At 39.4% G+C, this 24,347-nt stretch overlaps 1 protein-coding gene across 1 annotated transcript; it reads right to left on the minus strand.

Annotated features, from left to right (window-relative positions):
• Positions 1–1,337: 1,337 nt before the first annotated feature.
• On the minus strand, positions 1,338–24,347 carry LOC146486303 (protein white-like). The gene is made up of 20 exons (XM_085100031.1): positions 24,207–24,347; positions 23,373–23,702; positions 20,344–20,392; positions 19,574–19,760; positions 19,135–19,206; positions 16,672–16,770; positions 15,821–15,987; positions 14,816–14,887; positions 13,859–13,961; positions 13,629–13,703; positions 12,931–12,971; positions 11,972–12,077; positions 11,436–11,567; positions 10,954–11,046; positions 9,309–9,366; positions 7,681–7,758; positions 6,079–6,184; positions 4,986–5,086; positions 4,273–4,379; positions 1,338–2,123 (listed from the first exon to the last, which is right to left on the minus strand). The coding sequence occupies exons 1-20, from the start codon at positions 24,277–24,279 to the stop codon at positions 2,022–2,024; spliced, it is 2,151 nt and encodes a 716-aa protein (XP_084956157.1). The 5' UTR covers positions 24,280–24,347; the 3' UTR covers positions 1,338–2,021.

A 24,347-nucleotide genomic window follows, 5' to 3' on the forward strand; every position in this document is an offset into this window, starting at 1 on the left:
TGCTCTCAGCAATTTGAATTTTGTTCACAAATTAACCTTACATTGCGATGCAAACATTCACTGTACGCGTATGGAGGTAGCATCTTCCGATTGTTCTCTGTCTAACTTTGGTAGCAAGGCGTTTTCTTTCTGCTTGGGATCCTGTGATTGGCTAATTTTTGTTTTTACAACAGTAGTTAAACATCCATTCTGGTATTGCTTGACCTTATGAGGCTTGTGCGAACGGGTTGAGCAAAGAGTTTTAACAGCTAATATGGCACTGACTGGTGGTTTAACATTTCGGCTAGGATATATTGGATTGTCGTATAAATATATAGAAGAACAACAGCTGCGTTCAACAACAACAACAACAACAACAATCAAAATTATCTGTTAACTGTAAATTGATTGGTATATTCAATCTCAACAATGCGATTATTTTATGGTCATAAAAATAGTCATACTGTCGAAAATTATTACGTACGATCATAAAAGACGTAGACTGCAACACAATCGGAATTTTTTTTTCCTGTTACTGTGAGATGATAGTATAAGTCAAATGAAAGAAAGGATGTAGTCATTAATTTATAAACCGCAACTATTTATTTTAAGTTCTCTGTTTCCAGTGCATTAGCAAATCTTTTTACCACGGCTTGTTTCTATTTTTTTCAAACGTTTTTCCGCGTCAAAATTCGTGAGAAGCTTTAGGGCGCTACAGGGCGCCATCCTTTACAACACCCTTCAACAACATACGGACTCTGAACTCAGTCAACCCCAGCTAACGGTTTGCGTGTTTTACTGCTGTCAATCATAAATACAGCGACAACCGACTGACCGCAAACAATACAGAAATTGACAAAGTAGTTCGAAATCCGCCAATCGCAGTGCACGAAAATGACCTTTTGACCCCGTTGAGCCAAACGCGTTTGTTTTTTTAAGGCCCGCTTAAACGGTTTCAACATTTTCCCAACATTCGTTCAACAAAAGTTGAACGGATGTTGGGCAAATGTCGGACAAATGTTGAACGGAGTGTTCAAAAGGCTTCAAAACCATTCAACATTTTCGAGAACAAAGGAAGTGTTGTATGGATGTTGAATGAAATTTTAAACCATTTAAATTTAATTCAACACGCTTTCAACAATTTTTACGCTTTCAATGTCGAACAACCTGTTCAAACGTCCCCAACATTTGGTTCAACAAAGTGTCGAACGCATGCTGAACCAAATATTGAAACCGTTTAAACGGACTTTAGAGGTCCGCTGCAGTGATTGACAGCAGTGGAAAGCGTAAGGGTTGGTTGAATCTTGAAATACAGAGTCCGCATGTTATTGAAAGGCGCAGAAATGCACAAAGTTTTTTTTTCTTTCCATCAACCATTTTAACTTGAGGTGAGCCTGTTTAGGTTTGTTCTGTCGGGTTTGAGTAAAATGCTTTTCACATTGTGTTCTTTTGGACACTGACTGAAAAAAAAAAAAAACATCTATCAAGTATTTGTTAATATGAAACGAACAAATTAAACCAATCCAAACGACCAAAAACGCTTGATCATGACCATGGAAACGAAAACTCTATGTTGCTTCTTAGAAGACAAACCGGAAATTGATAATTCAAAAACCGGCTAATGCTAAAAAACTCAACAATTACTGATTGCAAAAGTTCTCAATCGATCCACATCACGCGTAACCAGTATTTTTTAAATTTGAACGGAGTTTTGAAATTTACATGTCAGTTTTGAACATCGCCAACTAGATTTCAGAGTCCCCGTAGAAATTTCCCTAGTTTGTTACATTACATTACAGCATTACGTATTGCAAGAATAACAATTGTTTCCCAAGTATTTTGAATCTTTTTTTTCAGTTAATGCGTCTTGTTGGGAAACATTTTCAAAGAAATGTTTAAAATTCCATTTAAATGCTGAACATTACAAAGACGAATTCGAATGTTCTACTGGTCACGCGTGTGACATAGACTGACTGTAACACTTTTGTGCCTTAGCAATGATCAAGCATTCCCTTGCTCCTGTGAAACTGCAGAATCTTCGATCACTGTTCCTTGTAAGCTCTCCTCAGTAAAAACAAGAAGCCTAATACACGGAAGCCTATCATCAGGGCTATGAGACAGTATATGTCCAAGTAAAAGTTGTCCTAAAAAAGAGCAATAAACAATCAAATAAATATATAAATAAAGGGCACCAAAATCACGGGAACTTTTGTTACCGTCTTTTTGAGGGCAGTGTTTATATTCTTAAGCAAAGCTACAATAACAAGAAGATGTTTCGAGCTTATACTCGGGTCATATTTGACTGTGTGGTGCGTAAAGCCTACAATCTTTTAACAGTGATAACCTCCAACATCGCCAATTCCCCCAAATAGATAGCCTGCGAGCAAGCTCTCTTGGGGGTGGATCCTCTTTCCCCCTCCCGCCCCCCACCCCCAAGAGAGCTTGCTCGCAGGCTACCAAATAGACAGATACAGAGATATGGTGAGACAATAAGTAACCACCAGATAGAATTGCATTTCTTGCAGTCAGAATGAAGTACAGGGGAAAACGACATTTGTCTTGAACGGGGTATCTATTTCATCACTTTCTGTTTTAGACAGGGTATCCCTACTTGACCTAATGGCTTAAACAGATTGTGATTGCCAATGCATTAAAATACAGTAAGAAACTAGTGTATTCTTATTTCATTCTAGTCTTAAACAGGGTGTGATTTTGGGTTAAATGTCTTAGAAAGGGCCTGAAAATTTTGAATTCTGCCTTAAACGGGATAGGGAAATCGGAGAATTGTGTCTTAAACAGGGTCAGGGTTTGAACGCCCGGACCGCACCTCCCTACTCAAGCATGTTGAGTACCCCCCCCCCCCCCCCTGGGGATCTAGAGTAACGTTACACATCACGCGTACGTTTATATCATTGTACGTTTTTCAATGTTTCGCTGTTTAGGGGAAAGCATTTGTTATTCACCTTTCATTTGAAGACAGAAACCGTTTCTACATTGATTGTTTTTCGATAGTAAACGTGAGACATCTTTATCTATCTTGGCCCGTGAGGTCATAGACTGATTTAGTTGCCAAATTTTCGGTTAAACAAAACTAACCTTGAGGCACTCAGGTTAGCCTAAAAAACACTCCGGTTAGCCTAAAGAGCACCCCAGTTAGCCTAAATAGCACTTAGGTTAACTTAACTAGCTCCCCTTCATGCTTTGCACGTCTGGCTCGCATATTGTAAACACTCCTCACGGCCCGAAAACAAAGAACGCGACCGACAATTTAAAGAATTTGATAACACGACAGAAAACGTAACTCGTACCAGCCGAGTGCAAAAAACGAGACCGAGAACAATAACTCGTGGCCCGAAGTCTTATCTCTCGGCCCATCGCGACCCCCAAAAGAAAAAACAATTTGATAATGCTACCGAAACCTTAACTCGGTCCGCCTTACGGCCCGAGTAATAATAATAAAAAAGGATCATTCTGTATGCTCATACAACTATGTACATTTTCAGTTTACATTCCTTCACGGTTCGTTTGCTCGTTCATGCGTACGTCAGGCAGGAGTTTGATCCATCATTCGTTCATCCAGCTACTTTTAACATCTCGTCCGACTTTTCTCCGTAAAAGAACACTATTATCTAAGTTAACTACCCTTGCTGGGTGCACTACTTTCTTACACACCTTTTCACAATCTTAATGAAATTTCTCAAGTCGTATTTGTGCGATGTTGTATATACAGCTGTTTCGACAAAGGTTGTCCAAAAAAAAAAAGCGTAAAAGCGGAAGCGGCAATGCCGAAAGGTAGTCTGGGAAATACCCAATAAATTCCAATAAAAGCTCAGAATCCATATTGCCCGCCATCTCAAGTTTCGCTGTACGGTCGAGGCATTATGGATTCTGAGCTTTTATTGAAATTTTTTTATTGAAATTTATTGGGTATTACCTTTCGGCATTGTCGCGTACGCTTTTACGCTTTGTTTTTGTGCAACCTTTGTCGAAAAAGCTGTATTCCTTTGTCAATTTCTTAACGATAGCTCTTAAAGTAGCCACTTGTGGCCAAGGAACAGAGGAAAAAAACAGGCCATACTAAAACGTTGCCAGAGAAGGTTCAGGGAAGTTCTCCGGCACTTAAAAGAGATAAGTTTGAATTCCTGGCGGGACCAACAACTTGTTCATGTCTGCCTTACAGTTACATCCGCTCTGAGAGAGTCGATTGTGCAACAATATGCACAGCCCATGACGCGGGTGAATAGCCAAAATGATATCTCTACACCAAACAAAGTTACATTTGTGTTTACTTACTTCGTCAAAGCCTAGAAACTTGATAGCTGCATCACCATTCGCTACACAAAGCCTGCCCTGATCTCCATTCACAGGTGACATAGTTGAATTGGATGGAAATCCACAGTCTGACACAACATACACAAAATTAGGGAAAACAGGACGCGGCATAACATAACAGACAGTAAGCACTTTGTACTCACTTAGTACGTAATGTCTTGTTTTCTAATTAGCTTTTTCCTTCAATATTACACTGCTTCGCCATCCTTTATAATTAAGAAGGATAAGGTAAAGGCATATTTTACAGCGCGAAGTGCCTTACCGTGGCCACCCAACAAACTTCTTTTACAAGTTAGCCAATCAGGATATCTTCCTCCTTGTTCATAAATTACAAAACGACGTGTTTTCAATAATTCGTTGTTGCGTCTCTTGGCTGTTGGACTTTGCAAGGAGGCGTAACCGTTACTCAAATTCGCGTATCCTGATTGGCTAACTTGTAAAAAAAAAAGTTTGTTGGGTGGCCACGGTAAGGCGCGTCGCACTGTAAGCTGTAAGCGCATGCTCATTTTACTTTATTATATGATTGGTAGATGTGTATACTCTGATTGGCTTAAATAACACACTTTATCAGAGCACGATACAAAAAACCCCGTGTTTTACTGTTTTTGAGACACGTTTCTACCGCCTGACTATTTACAGGATTACAGCTTAAGTCAATAACGAAGTCTTCATACCTATAGGACCGTAACCTTTCCATTGATTGATGATGAGTGCCTCAAAACCATACTTGAACCAGGAAATGTACTTTAACCAAATAAAATAAACCGGAACAGTTCTAAGGAGCAAAATAACATAAAAACTCAAATAACCTTAAATTACGGGCTATCGGAGGACAATGCCTCCTGTCGTTACTTGTGAGAGGTCGGCCACCGACAGCAGCATATGCAAAAAGCCCAAAGAACCAATCGATAATTAGAAGCAACAGTAACTTTATAGGAAATTCATATGCCTCGTGGTTTGATTCTTGCTGGAAAACATTTACGGCATTGAGCAACTTGCACAATAATCCATTGCACAGATGAGAGCATCGTGATCTGGCCTTTGAGTAGAAGCGAGGCTGGAGTCAGTTGACTTTGTTTTGATACATTCCTCATTGCTTCCCACATGTTCATCACTTTGTTCTTAGGATAACTGGATTGCACATTCTTGGAGTGATGGAAAGCATGACTAAGTATCAATGTAGATGTCGAAATGAAAAAGAACTGAGGTTTGTGTCAAAACTAAGTTAACTCCAGCCTTGTTACCGCTCAGAGTCAAGGCGCCGGTTCAAAGAGCGGATAACTCTATCCAGTGGATAAATAGCTATCCAGCGGATAAAATGTACTGCAACCAATACATTTTATCCGCTGGATAGAGTCATCCGCTCAGGTCAGCAAGCACACAATTGTGAAATGAGGTATTATCTTTGGACTATCATGATAACAGAGCTCAGTGATGAAAGATAGAAAGGTGTATGATGGTAGAACGGAGAATGCGCATTAAGCACCGAGCGGCAAAGGGCGAGACGCTAATGAGAAGGGCTAATGGAACTAATCTCGATTTTCGCATTCCGCAGTCACAGCAACTGTGACAGACATTGCCACTCAAGAACAGAAGAAGGCAACAGTACACACAGTTGAACCAATTACAAAGCCAAGGAACAAAGACAATGAAAAGCCAATCTACCTGTATGACGACTGTTTGCCCCCCCCCCCCCCCCAAAAAAAAAACAAAAAACAATGGTCTTCGCTACAAAAATTACCACAGAAAATCGCCCTGGTAGCTTACGTGTTTTTGAGGAAAAATCCCCCGAAAATCAAGAGAGGGAGCATGAGCGGTGGACCAAGAGATGTGGCTGCAGTGATGGTCGGCGCAATGGTTGATATGATATAACCTGAGGTAAAAAAAGAGGAAGAAATTTGTTGACAACAGAATCTATACCACCAGGAGTCCATTACCCGGAGCGTAAAGCCTTTATAGACTCGTGTAACAGCGTTTTCACCGAACTTTTTTAAGCGGAGCTCCGCGCACCAAAGTCGCGCGCGCGGAGTCCCATGGGTAAGAGAATATGGTAATCCATCAATGCAAGAAATTTTGGTTTTGGTTATGACGTCACTTTCCGTCCGACCGTCCGTCCGTCCTTCCGATCGTACGCAGCATCACAGGAAAACCAACACGAATAGCACATTCAAGTACATGTAAAGCTGTGCTGCGGCCCGCGTTTGTTTTCTATTTGAAGTGGTATGTTGAATGTTGCATGCTGTTGCATACAAATAAATCAAGCTAGGTCACTGCGAAAAATTTCGAAATAAAAACAAATATTTCCTGCAGCTTTAATTTCCGGTTCGCGCGATTTTACGCTGCATTTTCACTTCCAGTGTTCTGCGCGCGCGACTTTTGATAGACATTTTGATTCATTCAGCTGACGCGTATGGCGTGGGTGGGTTATGCGCGCGCACGTAGCTAGAAACCCTTTCGAGCATCCTTAAAACAATAGGATATAACGGCAAAGAGTAAGATGTGTGAGTACTTATCACTGAAGTCTTTTCAAAGAACGTAAAAACCGAATGTAAAATTAAAGTGTGATTTCATTTTCATCAAAACAAAGCATACACAGAACATTTATTCCTTTGTTTGTGCGAATTAAAAAAGGGATTGTGGATCTCCGCTTTTAGGCTTGGCTAAATACTGCACATATCTTAGATTGAAGTTCTCACAAAACCAGTCTAACTTTGCATAATTCTCATGTGAACAGAATTTAAATTTTCGGGGGAAGCAGTATTCCCATGCGTATCTAAAAAGAGACTGATCGGTGAAAACGCCCTGACATAGGCTCGGAAAAGGAGCTGCACGCTCCGAGTAAGCGGCTCCTGATTACTTCAGTATCTTTCTACGAAGGGGCGTTTCAAAGACAATTACAATACAACCAAGTCATTAACAACTAAGTATAAACTATATTCTTACCTGTCAAAAAAGGAAAGATAATTTAGATCAATTGACAAAGATAAAATGATCATTATGTCAGGAGCGTGGGACGAAGTAACAATCTGAGTCCCACAAGGGAATCCAACCCACGACCTCCCGGTCAGCGATCAGATTCTACTGGTGAGCCAGGACATTTACTGGCATCATATGCGTTATGAGTCTTGCATACCGCTAGGATAAGTAATGGTATATTTTCGGAATTTTTTGTGCCAGCCTCTTTCCCAGCCTTGTCGGTAGCTTTCATTTGGTGGTCGTACTAGCGGATTTTGTACACAATGCCAACGTTACAGATGATTCAATGGCGATTTTACCTACTTGGTTTAGATTAACAGTAAAATTAGTCATTAATTTAACGATCTTATAACGATCTTTACATATCTTTACATATCTGTTCAAAATACTTACCGAATGAGACAGCCACATTGGTGACCAGGCACATAATACCATAACAAACAAGGAAATTGGTAAATTCCTCCCGCAATCCTGTTTAGAAAAAAAACAAACAAACAAACAAACAAACAAACAATCATTTCTGAGCAATATTCCACATTAGACTGGTCACTGTAGTATTGGATAAAGAGTAATTGGAGTTTTCTTTCTCTTTGAATTACACCTCACTTCAATCACAGAGGAGCTTTCCTTCAGGCTCAAGCAGTTGAAACACAGGCTAGGGAACAGTGCGGGTCTAGTAAAAAAAGTACACGATCGTCGAAGATGCTCCGCGTGTCCCGTTCCAATAATCGAAGTGAAATTACCGTACCATCTGGAAAAATTTCTATTTCGGCTACCTACCGCACCATCAGAAAATATAAACTGTGCACCCCGCAACACAGTCTGATTACTTTCTTTGGAAAGAAAAAAGTCGCTGCTATCGGACAAAATGTAAAAATTATCTCCACTACTCAACAATGTTTCGATTCGCCTGCTCAAGTTGTCGAGTGCCAGTACGAAATTTACATGTATTTTGAGAATGAGGTACTTTTTCAGTCACTGACACAGGCATAATCGGAAAAAAAGAAATCCGAGTGCTCCTATCAGGAGTCGAATCTAAGACCTTCCGACTACTAGTTCGGATGCTCTACCGCTGAGCTACAGGAGACTCGTGGGAGCTAAGGCCATTGAACTAGTTTTATGGGACAAACATCCTGCATGCTGCTAGGATTGGAATGTCAATGTGTGGCATATGCGCAATAGAAATAACGTGATGGAATATGTTAAGCCTGGTGAATAAATGATGTATTAATCAGTAAATGACACAGGCATACTCGGAAAAAATCCGAGTGCTCCTATCAGGGGTCGAACCTAAGACCTTCCGATTACTAGTTCGGATGCTCTACCACTGAGCTACAGGAGACTCGTGGGAGCTAAGGCCATTAAACTAGGTTCATGTGACAAACATCCTGCACACTTCTGGAATTTAATTTGCCTTCTTTCACCATCGTATGTTGGAGTTGTGAATCGTCCCGCCACAATTACTATAGAAAAGTTTAAGTCGACTGATTCTTATTTCATATTCTATGTCAGATCAGCCTACGTAGCTGCTGTTTCATTTTGAAACGGGCGGACATGCGACAGAAAGCTTCTGGAGAGAAGGAGAAACCTCCTTCTCCCGTTGGTTTTTGCTGCTTCTTTCCGGAAGCTTTCGTCCGCTTCTCCCACTCGCTTGTAAAACAAACATCTGCTACGTAGGCTAAGTAAGATTAGTGGTTACCTGCCAGCTTCGACATAAATGTGAACTTAAAAACCAACTGAGGTTTGGCTGTCACCGTCAAAAAGGCTGACACTGTCTATTACGACAATTACTATAAAACTTTGGAGGAATGTGAAAAAATATCTCAATCACATCGCATTCAGCCGATAACAGCCACGTACTTTGAAAGCTGTTTCCTCTTGGACTTTGCCTTTTATTTTTTATTTTGTCATTTTACGTGAAGCTTACGAAGAAAAAAATGCTGCTTTAAACAGCAAATGAACTCTAACGTGGCTTTGTTTAGTAAAGTCTTACAAACCAGCAGGAAAAAAAGGTTACTTACCAATCATCCAATATGAAACAGTTACTAACAGCAATGGAGCCACAATGAAAATGGGTGTCTAATAAAAGGAAATTTGACAATCACTTAGAACTTGGCCGCGTCGTTTTCAACCTTAGTCCAGTCCTGCATTTGTACGAAGTTTTGACTGGTACAGAGTATAGTTCTTCAGGCATTACAAATGCAAGTGTTCATGATTCGGATTTAATGTGAACATAGCGAAAGCTACTTGCAGTAAGGGTTCGTTTTCACACTGCAAGAAGGATAACAGAAGGACAATGTTTAGGACAAACAAGCTGTCTCATGATCAGATTGACTAGTCGTACTTTGTATGAAATAGGACGGGCACGCAAAAAGACGATTTTGTCGTCTCTTAAGACCACAGGCAGCCTAAGCTCACGTGACCATTCGAGAGCAAGTGGTATCGAGTCTAATCCGCGCATTCCTTGAGAATTTCAACGCTTTACAAGGCTCTTTTATAAAAAATGAAATGTCGTAGATCCCGAACGTAAAATAAAACTATATTTCAACATTAATTCGATCAAAGAATAAAACTATCTCTGGCGTATTGTTATTTGGCTTGGGGCTATTCCACCGTTTGGGGCCAAGTCAAATAGGAATACGCCAGAAATGGGTTGGGTTGATTCATTCACGTTCCCACAAACGACATAATTTTTGTTAGAACTGTCTCAGCAACATGAAGAAAATGAAAGGCGACAAAAAAGACAGATACCATGAAACTGAGAAAACGACAAAGAAAGAAGGAAGAAAGGGGAAAGGAAAAAAAGACTGCTTAACTTTTAAAACTCGAGAGCGATGTGTAAGAATGTTTTGTGATTAAAAACAGTACAAAAGCATGAAATAACGTGATTCTTCTTCAAATTTGACCTATCTTTATTACCTACAACCCTAGACAAAAGTCATTGAGACAAGGGTTGACATTTCAAACTCTAATTCTCTTCGCATTAAATTACACCTCTGTTGCTTTGTACAAGTTCCCCCCCTCCCCTAAATCAATGTTGACTTGTACATGTAAGTTACCTTCAATTCTGGACACACGGGCTCATCATTGTAAGGCAGGAGGGGAGGAGGGAAGAATTTCCTCTTGGCGATAACAGAAAATCTGATAGAGTCTGTCCCGAGAATTTTTAGGATTGTAAATCAAAGGACGAAATTCCGACAGGAGCATGCTAACGGTCTGAAACTGCACCCGTCCTAGACATAACAGCATAGATTTGAAATTCAGAAGAAATAAATGTATACCCCTTGTAAAACTAGCACGAAGCGGCGTCACCAAAATGTTCGCTCTATCATTTTAACACGACTAACAGTGAAGCGACACCAACATCATCATAGTACTGGATAGCTTCCTTGAAAAACCTACCAGAGATGCCATGACATGGCGCCCAAAATGTTGTAAAATGAAATCAACAATGTTACTGACAGATTTCTTTTGGAAAGCACGTGCTCGGTTCGCCCTCCCGGCTCTAATATTCAATATTGTTTTACTTAGTATTGAGTATATATCGAGGAAACACGGCCACTGGGAACAAAAAAATGTAAGAAGGAATCAATAAAGAGTGTTACGCGGTTTACGCACTCTAGGAGTGATAATACTCTTAAAAAGAGCTAAATGTACCAATCATACCTCGGCTAATGTCTTTGCTAGGTAGTAAACGTCCGTTCTGTACAACCCGTTTTTGTGTTCTCGCATGAACACTGGAAGTTCCACGGGAAACACCTGTGGAGTAACAAGGTACATGTACAGCTGTTAAAAAAATATCACTGTACAATTAGGTCCAAAGGAACCCACGTGGTTGGCCAGTCTCTCCTGTATGAAGTGACTACCCCACCCCACCCCCGATGGGCATACTAGTCCATCACAGGATACCCACCATCCAAGTATTACTACTTCCCAGGGAAGAGATGCTCCTCCACCACAGGCTCCCAACAAATTTATAACTAGTTCATCATGACATGGTCATCCTCAAGATGACGAACCCTTACAATTTGCCAATTTTCATATGAATGGAAACACCACCGCTGAACCAAAGCGAATGACAGAGAGACATTTACATGTATGCTGTTCAATGTTGTATTACACGGCACTAATAATATTTTTATACTTACAAAGATCACTCCTTGAAGGCTTGAAAATGAAGTCGATGTGACAAGAAAGAAGTAAACACCACCGATGTTTTGGATGCCATCCTGGTCATAAGATATTTGCAGGTAGATCAATCCAGCAATCAGTCCCGTGATCTATAAATAAAAATACAACTAATAAATAAAGTGATTGACCGATAAACAGACCGGCAGACTGCCTGGCTGTGCGACTTAGAAACCGACTGACATACCACCTAACTGACTGAAGATAGACAGACTGACTGGTTGTAGTATGATGGAGCCTAAATAAAATTATAAATTCTGAGGGAAATGAACGGGAGCCGCGGGGCCACCATGAAAATACCAATTTGGTTCTGCAGAACACTCAACATTCTTCCTTATAACTTTCTACCTCACAACCATTAAATTTGCCTTTAAAATATTTGGTGGAACAACCCTCCAATTTGTGACCGCCAAGCTATGGTCACTCAAAACGAAAACACCTCATCAAAATTCATTGACAGAATTTTCAATCATAAATATATACATTAAAAACTTACAATGGCCTGGAAGAGTCTTATTCTGAAGACAATTATGTCGCGTCGGTTACTGATCCATGATCGCCACAAAATTGCACCAAGCTGTCGACACCAAGACACCTTGTACCTACAATGAAACAAAAATGTAAACTACATGTAAAATATTACTTACATGGATTGCAATATTCATGTCGTTTTAATATTCGTCGTGGGAATTTTGAGGTAAAAACTCATTCAAAGGTCAACCTAATAATTACAAACTTGTGATGGTAAACGTCAGTAGTGTAAATGACACAAAACACAGTTGGTATTCGTTTTCTTACTTGCTCATGAGGCTTAAACCTTTAACCCCTAATGTGAAAGGACAAATTCTCCTATCTTGTCCCCATATTTTTCTTATAAAAGTACTGTGGAGAAGTTATTAAAATATCAAGAAAATTTACCTTGGGTGATCATACCCTTAATTCTCATGACCTCAATGGTTGAATAAACATTGATATTACAAGGAGACATTTTATGCTGATCACTGTTTGGGTTTAAAATTAGGCAGGGATTCTTTTCTTTTCACATGCAAGTATTCTTTTTAAAATATACCCCCGCAACAGCCTCCATTGCAATCTAGACCCAGTTCAATACCACAAACACAAATATGGTCTATTTGCCATCATGTTGTAAACTGCTGGCCAGAAACAGAACTACAGAGTGTAAGCTATAATCAGGCAACCGTCTGGTGATCAATAAAACAAACAGATGCAAGATTGTGCTATCAACGGCCCCTCTACATTGTAGTCCTTCATTGCTGACATCTGGCTCTGGCAGAAGCTTGATATAAGAAGGGCTTTAAAAATTCAAAGCTAAACTTTTCAATAAGAAGAATGATTTTTACTAACAAAAAATGATTACTTCCTTTTAAGGATTATTGGTGGCAAAGAGTGAGTTCAACACATTTTAATAGGCACAAATTATTTAAGAAGACTTACGGTGAGCGTTTCTTGAAAACTACATCTGCTTTGAAAGAATCCTAAAATGAAAAGAATCATTATTGCCACAGTGAAACACGTTTTCTATCCAATGTTTTGATGAAGGGAGGGAGAAGTAGGGATTCCAGGGAGGAGGGGAAAGGTACTCTTTAAATATGAAGCGTTTAGTGAGGAATTTTTTTTGGAATACCATCACTGAATTATCCCATGAATAAGACGTCATTAATTATTTTATTTTTTTAAAATTTACATGTAGCTTTCAAACTCTGTAATAAAAAGAATCATTCTCTCTTATGGAACACCGTGCATATTAATTTTTAATAGTTTTGTGGTTCAATAAGCGGTTAGGGTGTTCCAATCCTTTTTTAATACAAGTGATATTTTGGGACCCCAAAGCTCCTAAATACTTTATGTGAACTGGTTCCCAGATTAGTACAGAAAGACTACCACGGAGGCAAAATACAGTCAACTCCCTTTATTGCGGACATCCGCGGGACTGCCAGAGTCCGTAATAGCCGGAATTTTTTCAGTCAAACATCTGTAATTTATTTTTGCTGGGGATAAAGCTGCTGTCCGTATTATTGGCGTGTCCATTATAGCAAGGTATCTGCAAGGCGAGAGTTGACTGTATGTGTCATTTTGGTTATGAAGAGAGAGGAAGGATTGGAGGGGATAGAGGATTTAAGGCATGCAATTACCTGGTCGTGACTCTTGTATCCACTTTCTTCTTTGGATTTTTCTGCTTCAAGCTCACTGTAAGCATCACAGATTTCCTATCCCATGAAAAACCAAAATCAAATCTTACCAGCAAAAAATTAATACTGTTGACAATACAGGAATGATGAGACGATTATTTTTATGGATGGGTTTTGTTAGTCATAGGAAGATAACACTGACAAAGCTATAACAATACCCATTACAATCATACCTTAACCTTTTCCTTGCAGCGTTCCTCATCTCCTGGTACAATGGCCAAAGTTTGAACAAAATAATCTGCAGGGTTAAAATTCATGGGACAGGGATACCCAAGCCTGCAAACAATAACGCACATTTAACTACAAATCAAATTGTCGGTTTCAAAAGTCGGGAAAAGTCGCTGTTTCTTAACTGTCCCAGGTGCTACCGACTTTGAAAACACAAAAATCGCAGACATCTCCAATCATCTTAAATGGTCAGAGATAAATCAGGAAAATCAGGAATATTTCTACTTCCTCCACGCATCCCTGAGATTTCTATTATGGTCAGCGAGTATTCCTGACATACGAAAACACAGTTTCTGACTGTCTGGGAATATCGGAGATCAATTTAGTTTCTTGGTAAGAAACCCTTGAATGCAATTTGATTGTTGAAAAAGGGGAAAAAACGGCGGTAACATCAACATCTGGGATGGTCAGGAAACAATGAAATTGCCAATTGTGAAAAAAACTAATTTATATCAACCTGCCCTCCCCCTCCCCAATACATGTACAAAACCCTCTTTCAAGTCCATATAATGCAAAATTCCTTTATCTGACAATGCACAGCATAGACAAAGTGATAAGACCTAATAGAGATCATGTATGAGTGGGAGGATTAGGGCACTATAAAAATTATTGCACTTGAAAAGGCAGCTGTACTTGTTTTGATCTCATGTTTGTATCCCAATTTTCTCATAAGGAGTTGAAAACCATCCTAACACCTTTGTTTACATGTAGATCTACCCTTGTAAACTTCTGAACAAGCTACATCGTCATGGTAGCCTGTCAGAAGTACAGGTACAATAATGATAATATTTATTATAATTATTTTTTTGATGTCCTAAAAATGCAAGGCCATGCAATCATGAGGTTATTGTAAAACAAACACAACAACAAGACTAAACAAGTGTTATGGATTTAAAGTGCACCTTTGGAAGTATGGTATTGCTTCAGCTGTGGAACCCATATAAGCTGTCCTTCCTTCTGCTAAGAACATAACGCTGGAAAACACAATCATAGTGAAATTCAGTTGGTGAGCAAGCCTCTTTGGAGAGGGGGCAGGGGGCGCAGATACATGTACATCATCTTGAAGTGAAGGAGCAGAGAACTAGGAGAGATGACCCCAGGACAGGAAACAAGAAACTGGGAGGGAAGAGGGAAGAGGGAAGTCAAGACGAAAGGAGGGGGGAGGGGGGTGGGGTGAGGAAGCAGAAGAGAACCTGGAGACAAGAAAGGGAAGAGAAGGGAACCATTGAACAGGTGGAGATGGGAGAGACAGACCCAAGGGGGAGGGGGGAAGGAAACCTAAAGAATAGAAAAGCAGATACCTGTGAGAGAAGAATGTTATAAACTCGGAAGGAGAAAGATTGGGAACCAGAAGACAAAAGGGCACAAACTGGGAAAGGAAAGACAGAGACTGGGAGGGAAGAGGAAAAGAAGCTGAGACAGAAAGGGGCAGATGAAGGAGAGAAAAGGGGGAATAAATGGAAGAGAAGTGGAGCTGGAACCTGGATTGAAATATGACAGGAAAGGGACGGGGGGGTGGGGGGGGGGGGAATAAAACCACAAGGATGCGGATGAAGATGGACAAGAAGTGGAAGACGAACGAAACTTGACCTGGGAGGGAGGGGTAGATAAAAATGAGAGGAGGAGGGAGAAAATGAGAAGTAAAGAGGAGCAGGAAATGGAAGAGAAAGGAGACACCACATCCATTAGGAGTGTCTCCTAATTGTAAAATTGTAATAGTGTTGTTTTTATAGTAAGTGTTGTATGGTAAGTCTATAATAGCTAAAAATAATAAAATACAACAAAAAAAAAAAAACATCCATTAGGGGTCTGATCAATAATCTTGCTAGTGGAAATTTTTTTCTAGTAAGAAAAACCTGGAAACCACCCTGTTTGCCATTTAAATTCTGCAAACAAATGAGGTTTACCTGTCAAACATGGCGTACACCTCAGACGAAGGTTGATGTATAGTGCACATGATGGTTCGACCAGAGGCTGCCAAACGCTGAAGTGATGTTATCAGACTCTGAGCCATGAATGAATCAAGACCAGATGTTGGTTCATCAGCAAACAGCAATGGAGGGTTGGTAAGAACCTAAAAAATTAACAAACAAACAAAAATGATAGAAGGTAATGTTACAAGCACACTGTATTGCACAGTTTCTAGTTACATTAGGGCCTTTCCACACAAGCGAAAAAATCTCTTTATTCAGACAAATTTTCTGTCATTATCAATGCTTTACAAATGTGGATCATTTGGTTTGTCACAACTTTACAAATTTTGTTCAAGACGGTTGATCTTCAAAGGCACCGCCAACAATTTTTGCTGTGGTTAAAAACTGGACAAAATCGATTAAATAACCAAAATTGGGTTTTTCTTGTCAATCATCTTTCATAAAGCCATTATTAGTGATTCCATTATTAAACACTGTTTACAGACTGGACAGCCTGTAAAATGTAAATAGCTTTAAGTGTAGATAAAAACTTTGAATACAAAAATTGCCTCAACCAAATAATTATGTTGTGCAGACTTTTACAAGGCAATTCCTAAATTGTGTGCTAGCGCAGAAAGGCCCTAAAAGACAAAAAATAATGGTGTACTTTTTTGAAAGTTTAGGTGACCTCAAACAAGAGCTGGAATTTAAACAAGGGGTTAAACCTCACATTTTCACCCTATACCTTGCAGTGGATAAAATTCCATGATATAAAATTCCTGTATTATACTCTTTGTCTGTGTCTCTACCAGCTAAGGGTGTGATTATGTGTGACACCACCGTACCTCTGATGCAAATGCCAATCTTTTCTTTTCTCCACCAGAAATCCCTCTCAAGCGCCCTGGTATACCAATTACTGTATCAGCACACTTCTTTAAGCCAAGCTAAATTCATAAAAAAACAGTACCAAAATAGAAGAAAATTAATTTAGGAAACTGAAAGCAATAAAATTATATATATTTATAAATAATAAATTGGTACAAAGATTACAGTTACATAACTTCTTGTTCTTTTTTTTCTTTTTATCTTTACCCCCAAATTGCAAGGTGGTTGAAAATTGCAAGGGGGAGGGAGGTCTAAAAGTCCAAAGTTTTTATAGAATGTTAAGTATAAGGATTAATTAGTTGATTTTCCTGAAGGGAGGGAATTTCGATGGATACTTTTGAGTTACATGTAGTTCTAACACAGATTTGTAGGGTCTAAGGCCCAGTTCATACGCTGTACTGTCAAATTGAATTTGAATCTAGACCGACACTGGATGAATTGATTCAGACTCTGAACTTAATTCAGCCAAAATTGACTGAAGCATACTATGACTAAAGAAAATTGTGGATTTGGGTCAATCAAAGCTTTTGATTTGGCTCAAGTGAAAAACGGCATCTGAATCAAGCCGTTATTTCTGGCCAAGCCAGGTGGGAATTGAAAAACAGCTGAGCTGATCCAAATTACATGTAGATTAGCCGTTCTGAATTGACTCAGACGCCGTACTTCACATGAACTTAATTCATTGAATTCGATTTGGCTCAGACATGTGAAGGATGGTGTCTGTAACTGGGCCTTACAAGTATGTTTAAAGCAATCAGTCAGGGCTTCTGATAATTCGCGGGGAAAAAAGTCAAATTTCACGGGATTTTTGGAGACAAATTGGCAGAGAAAACAGCCGATTTTGCGGGAATTTCGGGGCAAATTTTCGCCGAAAAACAAAGAAGAAAGCCAAGAAGAAAGATTCCAGAAAAAAAAGATATATTGGAAGGATGTCAAATTCAAGGCAAGAAAGAAAACACAAAAGTTTATCCAACACAGTTCTCAAGGCAATTGTGCTTGTTTCGAGCTACAAGAAAAACATAAGCTTTACCGAAACGCCGGCCGGTTAACCTCCTTTTTCAGCTGCAATTTAGAGCCGAACACAGCAATGCAATAAATTTCTTTTCTCTCCTTGGTCTCTTGTGTTGCTTTGCAGTTTACAAGGCAAGATTGTTCGTGATCGAAGGTTCAAATCCATTTGTGAAGTCAAAACATTGTTGTGTCTCTCGCGTGTCCTGCACGTACGATTAAACTTGTGCCTGCATTACTACAGACAGCAGTTTCCTTTCCCACTCCGTATAGCCTTCCACGCAGACGTTCTTAGGGGTTCGTCACGCGTTCCTGCCCCACGAACGTCTGCTGAAACGAACAGCCACTTCCGTTTGTTGACTGCCGACCAATCAGGAGCCGTTTCCCAATTTTGGGTAAACTCGTGTTTGATATTAAAAATATTACTCTAGACAGGATGGCGGACGTAAGTGTGGTTTTTGGTCATGTGTGCCAAACGTTTGGTATTAGGGAGTTGAATGCGTATCAAAGAGAAGTCGTAGTGCAATTTGTGCAGAAAACTGATGTGTTCGTAAACCTTCCAACTGGTTATGAAAAGTCACTTAATGATCAAGCTCTGTCGTTTGTTTACAATTCAATTCTTGAAGCTGCTGGTCACTGATTGTTGTTGTGGTTTCGCCGCTTGTAAATCTTATTAAAGACCAGGTAGAAAAATTGGCAAATCTTGGAATTCTTGCCCCTACTCTCAGTGAAATCACTGAAGAAAATGCAGGGTGTTGTGGAAGGAAAAATTTCAATCGTATAAACAAAATGCACGTCCGGAAGCGAAAATATCTCCACGGGTGATGATTTCCGTTGTTTCGCAGTATGTGATTGGCTTTACTTGTCATAATGAGTCAATGCTCATTGGTCTGTTCAGACAAAGGCAACTTGCCGACGAATGGAAGTGGCTGTTCGTTTCAGCAGACGTTCGTGGGGCAGGAACGCGTGACGAACCCCTAAGAACGTCTGCGTGGGAGGCTACACTCCGTATAGTGTCACCGAAAAGTCTTCTCATTTCTTGTGCCCAGTTTTTCGCAACATTAATCTAAGAACGCCTGGTAGTTATGGTACGTTATGTTTACTCGAGGCAGTGATGAAATTTCAAGATAAATTTGCATTTATGGAAAGTAAACAGCCCCAGTAGCCAAGATAAGTTTCAAATATATTTTACTGACATGTATTTGGTAAAATTTTTAACAAATTTCGCGGTATTACGCGTTTTTTTTGTGAATTTCGCGGGATTCCGCGGATATAACTGAATTTCACGGCTCCGCAACTGCGCGAAATATCAGAAGCCCTGATCAGTGGCTGTACAGATCAAGCAATTATTGATTAAAAAACAAAGATTTCTAGAGCCGCGTCTTTTTCTGGATTGACTGGTGTAGAATTCATACCTCTAACATAACTTCCTCAACACGTTCTTCTCGCCTTTCCTTTGGAGTGTGCTTATCCATACGAAGAGCAGCCTTAAAATAAAAGATTAACATTAAAAACATTTTCTTAACTCAACATAATATCCACCTGTACATGTACCTTATGGATACATCAGATTCATCTATATCATGTTAAATTCAGGAATGCTTCCATAATTAACTTTTCACTGTATGGCAGCAATAAGGGTCTCCTCCATACTGCACAACATTCCTTTTCAACTATGTACTGAATCCACAGTGGCCAAACTGTCAAATAATATTCAAGAGCGAGGTATGGAAAGTTAGATCAAATGTCTGGCACCTACCAACAGGAAGTTCTCCTTCGGGCTTTATAGCTGACATTGAAAGTCAAAAGCACATCCTGTAAGAACTGATGCTCAGGCAATCTCATTTACTGTACCTGAAAGGTCAGATGTTCTCTAACTGTCAGTGATCCAATGAACAAGTCCTCCTGTTGAATATATGCTGATAAAGCATTGATGTCTATTCCAATAGGATGACCATTTACTTCCACTGCTCCAGTGACTTGCACCTGACCAATGTTACGATGTGCTAGCACATTCATCAGTGTGGATTTGCCTGCACCACTTAAAAAGAAAGAAATTTAGAATTAGATTTGATCACTACAGACTGCCACAACAAAAACGTGCAGTGGACCTAATTAAAACAATATCTCATCCCAGCTCTGGCGACTACAGAAACCAGATACATGATCGACAGCTGTAAGAGGTGGACTGAGAACGGAGTGAACTGCTGAAAGCTGAACTGATCCTACCACAAAGAATTACATCCATGAAACCACACATATCTAAAAATTATTGTATTTAGGTTAATTCTGGGTTTCTGCATTTTGAAAATATCCAGCTTTCTAGTGACTGTTAGTTGTGAGGTCTGTAGGTGAGGGTCTCAAAAAGAGCAATATTATTATGAAGCTAAATTGTATTTCAAGAGGGGTTGGTGGATTGTACCCAATTTTTAGGAAAGAAATAGATGTGTTCTTGAACAACTGATGACTACAAAATAACTTTTGTTTAAATTTTACAGTTTAAAGTTTGAACGAATGGAGCTGAAAAGAAACTACTGTATAGTTGGGCTATATATAATATTCAAGCTAATAATTTACACAGTACAGTGTTAGTTTTAAAAAGTACAGACAACAATTTTATTTACCTTGATCCCATGACAGCCAACAAACATCCTGCTTCAACTTTGCCACTGACTATGAAAAGTAAACACAATTATTAAATAAATATTACAGTGTAACAAATTGTCCAGTTCCAGATAATATTCTCTTCCACCCACACGGAAGGTTTTGCTGGTTTCCACTTATAGCAGCTCAAGGATTTTCCACCATGGTGGTGGAAAGAATGGTTGGATTATGAACAGTTAGTCTCATGTTTTCCTTGTTACTGAGAGATGAACTACAGTGTACACTGTATAGTGTTTTTCAAACACTGCAACATTCAGTCACACCAGTTGAATGCCTTGATATCTTAGATACCAAAGTTTTAACAGTACCCTGAATGGATTGAACAAGGTTGCACTGCAAAAAAAAAAAAAAACTATAATATAGTTTATTATTTGTACTCAGAACCAAAATGCCAGAGTCCCGATGCAAACAAGAAAGTTATGATTGAATCATTTATTGTTACTCTGGGTGTAAATGCATGTATTTCAGATAAAAGATGTAGATCTTGATATGCTGAGTATATTTCTCATCACTCTCTTAAGTCTACCTGCCATCATGACAGGATCATGAATCAAAACCCCAACCACTAATTCCAACAGAAATCTAAATACCAATCCCATAATAGCCCTAGTTAACGTTCAAGACTCCCCCCCCTCCCCCCCCCCCCACACACACACACACCTCAGGTTCCACTGTACTCCATAGTGACGTATGAATGATGACAGATAGAATTCTACAAACAAGACTTTAAACTTTAATACCTGTACAGTTGTAAGTTGGTGTGTGATTTGGATTCTATATTGTTACCAGTCTGGAACAAAGGAGTAACATGAGAAAGGGAAGGCACGTTACTCTGTCGTTCAGACTGATGACAAGACACACAATCCAAAACAAATATTATTTTACTGGTAAGTCTCGTTTCATATTATTGTAAAATTACAGTGGATATTGATAACTTGTTATTATGACCTATTATTATATGGCTGGCTCCGCGAGCAGGCAAGATGAGTCAAATCCTGTGCTGTGATTGGCTACCCGAGCAGGCAAGCTGGAGCTACCTTGCCTGCTCGGGATTACCCATTGCCCATCCGCTTGGCATCGAAAGTTTAATCCCAACAACAATGCAATCTTTTCTTCAATTTTCTCGTTGTTTTAGGGGGGGGGGGGGGGGGAAACGCTCACTAAAAAGTTTGGTAAACTCTCAACATTTACCTAAAGGAAAGGAAGAGAATGAAATTGTCCCGGTGTAGTGAAAGTTTTGTTTCAGCTACAATGAATGTGAGTTGAATCGGTGAGTTGCTCTGCATGTAGCATTTTCGATAAAGTTGATTTTGTGAAACTTATAGTCTCAAGTCGAGACTGCTAAATTGATAAGTTCTCTAGGTTTGCAATGACTGTATTTAAATCATAGCGTACTGGAAGTTGCGTTAAGTGTTTAGAGCAGTTCAGAAAAGTATTTTTCTCAAGTTCGCCGATGAAGCTCACGTTTTTAATTTAGCCGCGTCTTGCTTGTTGTAAACAACAAAATCTTATCAAAGTTTCGCCCAGTTTTTTGATTTACCCGCTCTGTTTTTCGGATTATGTTTGCATATAATCTCAAAATCTATTGTTTCATTCAAGAATTAATGATTGGAAGCCGAAAACTGTGTAAAAATGTTTATTATTGACGCCAACGTGCGATCGGCTGAAAATGGCGAGTTTGCCGGATGCTATTCAAATCTTCCCACTCTTGCGAAAATCTAAATTTTTCATTCTCAATAATTGTAGACTCCCTTTAAGCCATTATAAAGTTAGAGCCCTAAGATACATGTAATTTAGGATTCCTTGTTTTCCACGATTACATGCTAATCCAAAAATGCACTGAAAATAAATCTTGCACCTGCCAGCTATGAAGAATTTCTTTCCGAGCAGAGCAGTTTCATGTCCTGTTTTGTTTTGTTGTTGTAGTTTTAACTTGAAGGTAAAGCCACATAATAAATTCTTTATTGACCAAGCTTGTTCGGTCAAGATGGCTGGATATTGGCCTCGTTCTTTTTTTTTCGTTCTTATGAACGCAAAAAAGAACTTGGCCAATATCCAGCCATCTTGACCAAACAAGCTTGGTCAATAACGCATATATATTCTTGGCATGCAGCATGATAGTCACAAGATTAAGTTTAGGCAATCACATGAAAACAAGTTTCAGGACCTGTATAGGATAAGGCTTAGTCAACCTGATATACCCATTGAATGTAAGCTGTAGCACAAACAACATCTGGCTACAGCAACTTATATTTAGCTATAGCAGTCAGTAGTTAGGCCTTAGTGGTAAAATTTTGCCTGCCCACCCACTCCAGGGCATGCAGTCTTGTCAGTTTTTGTTGTCGTGTTATCGTTATAGGGACTATGTTATCTTTACGATCTGTAAAAAAAAAAGGATTGTTACTGTGAAATATTGTTTGTACCAGTTTATAATTTAAGTATATGTATTATGTTATGGTTAGTTTAGGTTGTAATAAAGGCTGCCAGATCCCAAACTTGAGTCCGCGTTGTGGTTTAGTCATAATGCTGAGTCATTGTGACTCTGGTTTTGTCACACAACCTTATTTTTGATTTTCCCTCACCTAACAGTTCTCCATAAAAGCTTAAAAAGGTTACAAGAAGTCTGACTCAGCAAACCAGCTGTACCTCCTTTTTTTTTAAAAAACATAAGCTTGTTAAATGCACCCATCAGCGGCAACCGGCAGAAATGACCAGAAATTAAGTTACCATTGTTTGCCGCTCGCTATTTTCAGATAGTCCCGGTAAAATTGAGTAGTTTTGCGTTAAAATCAAAGGTCAGAATTATTTTGCGCTATTCTCATCTGTGAACTAATTTTTTCAAGAAAACATAAACGCGAATCTCACGTTTGCCGTAACCACGATTCTCTCAGGCGGGTGTAGAATCTTAAAGATGTTAGCCCGAATCACCGCGCGCGGGAACTAAATAAGATAAAAATAGATGGACTGTAAACGGTACTTTAATACTTACCATCGAATAAGATCTGCTTGATTCTTGGCTCGTCGCCATTCCCTCCGCAGCACAATCGTTTGCATACAGAAGCTCTTGGCTGTGGAACGAAAACATTGATGTTCTTCCACGACAACGTGACCTTCTCTCTCAAATCTCCAACACTGGTCACATTAGCTACAACAGCGGTGCTTGGATCCTCGTATTTCGTTGGAAACGTAAGGCTGTTTCCACTGCCAGCTGTACCAAGGATTGAAGTATCAGGCGGAGGAAAATTTTCTACCGTTTCTTGGTGGTCTATGAGCGAAGGACTGCCCGAATCTTCCATTCTCTTCGTGTGGTCGCGGCTCGCTGCACAATAGATTTTGTTTGATCTCAGATCGTGAGGAATATATTCCATGTCACGCAGCTCAGTTTATAAATACTAGTAATGGTTAAATATTAACTAACCGTGTTTCCTTCAATATCAAATGTTTACAGGAAAACCAACAGGTGCGTTTCTGAGCCGATAACTTGTCAAAAACCCACAGGAAACACGTCAACCACAAAATAAAGCTTACGTAACTACAGTGTTACTCGAAGATTTCAATTTTAGACCGAAACAGAACTTGTCACCCTCAAAAACGTGACCAAAAAACTGGTAGATTTTGTCTTAAAAATAATAAGTGACCTGACATGTCAAAGATTAACGCATAAAACAGAGAGAAGGCGTTGTATTCAATTAGAAGTTGTATTGTTTATCGCCCGACTGAAATTCAATATAACTGTTTACAGCCAAGATTACCTTAAGCTTCTAAGCTTCCGTTAAAAGTCTCAAAAAGTTATGGGGTTTGTTCGTTGCTTTATAATGCTTACCTAAATCATTTGCTCCTGGCACTCCATTCACGGGTACCACTGTCCACATCTCCAAATTTTCAGCATCAGCCATGTTGAGCTGAGGGCGAAGAGCTTCGGTGGACAAAAGTGCGCATATGAAAGAATTTGCATGCGCGAACA

The sequence above is a fragment of the Pavona decussata genome, unplaced genomic scaffold (genome assembly GCF_977016875.1).
Source record: "Pavona decussata unplaced genomic scaffold, jaPavDecu1.1 SCAFFOLD_21, whole genome shotgun sequence".
Taxonomy (NCBI): Eukaryota; Metazoa; Cnidaria; class Anthozoa; order Scleractinia; family Agariciidae; genus Pavona; species Pavona decussata.

Coding starts and splice junctions, on each gene's coding strand:
- LOC146486303 (XM_085100031.1), bottom strand. CDS start 24,279: ATGGCTGATGCTGAAAATTTGGAGATGTGGACAGTGGTACCCGTGAAT. Junction 13,704..13,858: donor GCTGCAAGGAAAAGGTTAAG/GTATGATTGTAA, acceptor TTCATGGGATAG/GAAATCTGTGATGCTTACAG. Junction 6,185..7,680: donor CAATGTGGCTGTCTCATTCG/GTAAGTATTTTG, acceptor TTTTTACCTCAG/GTTATATCATATCAACCATT.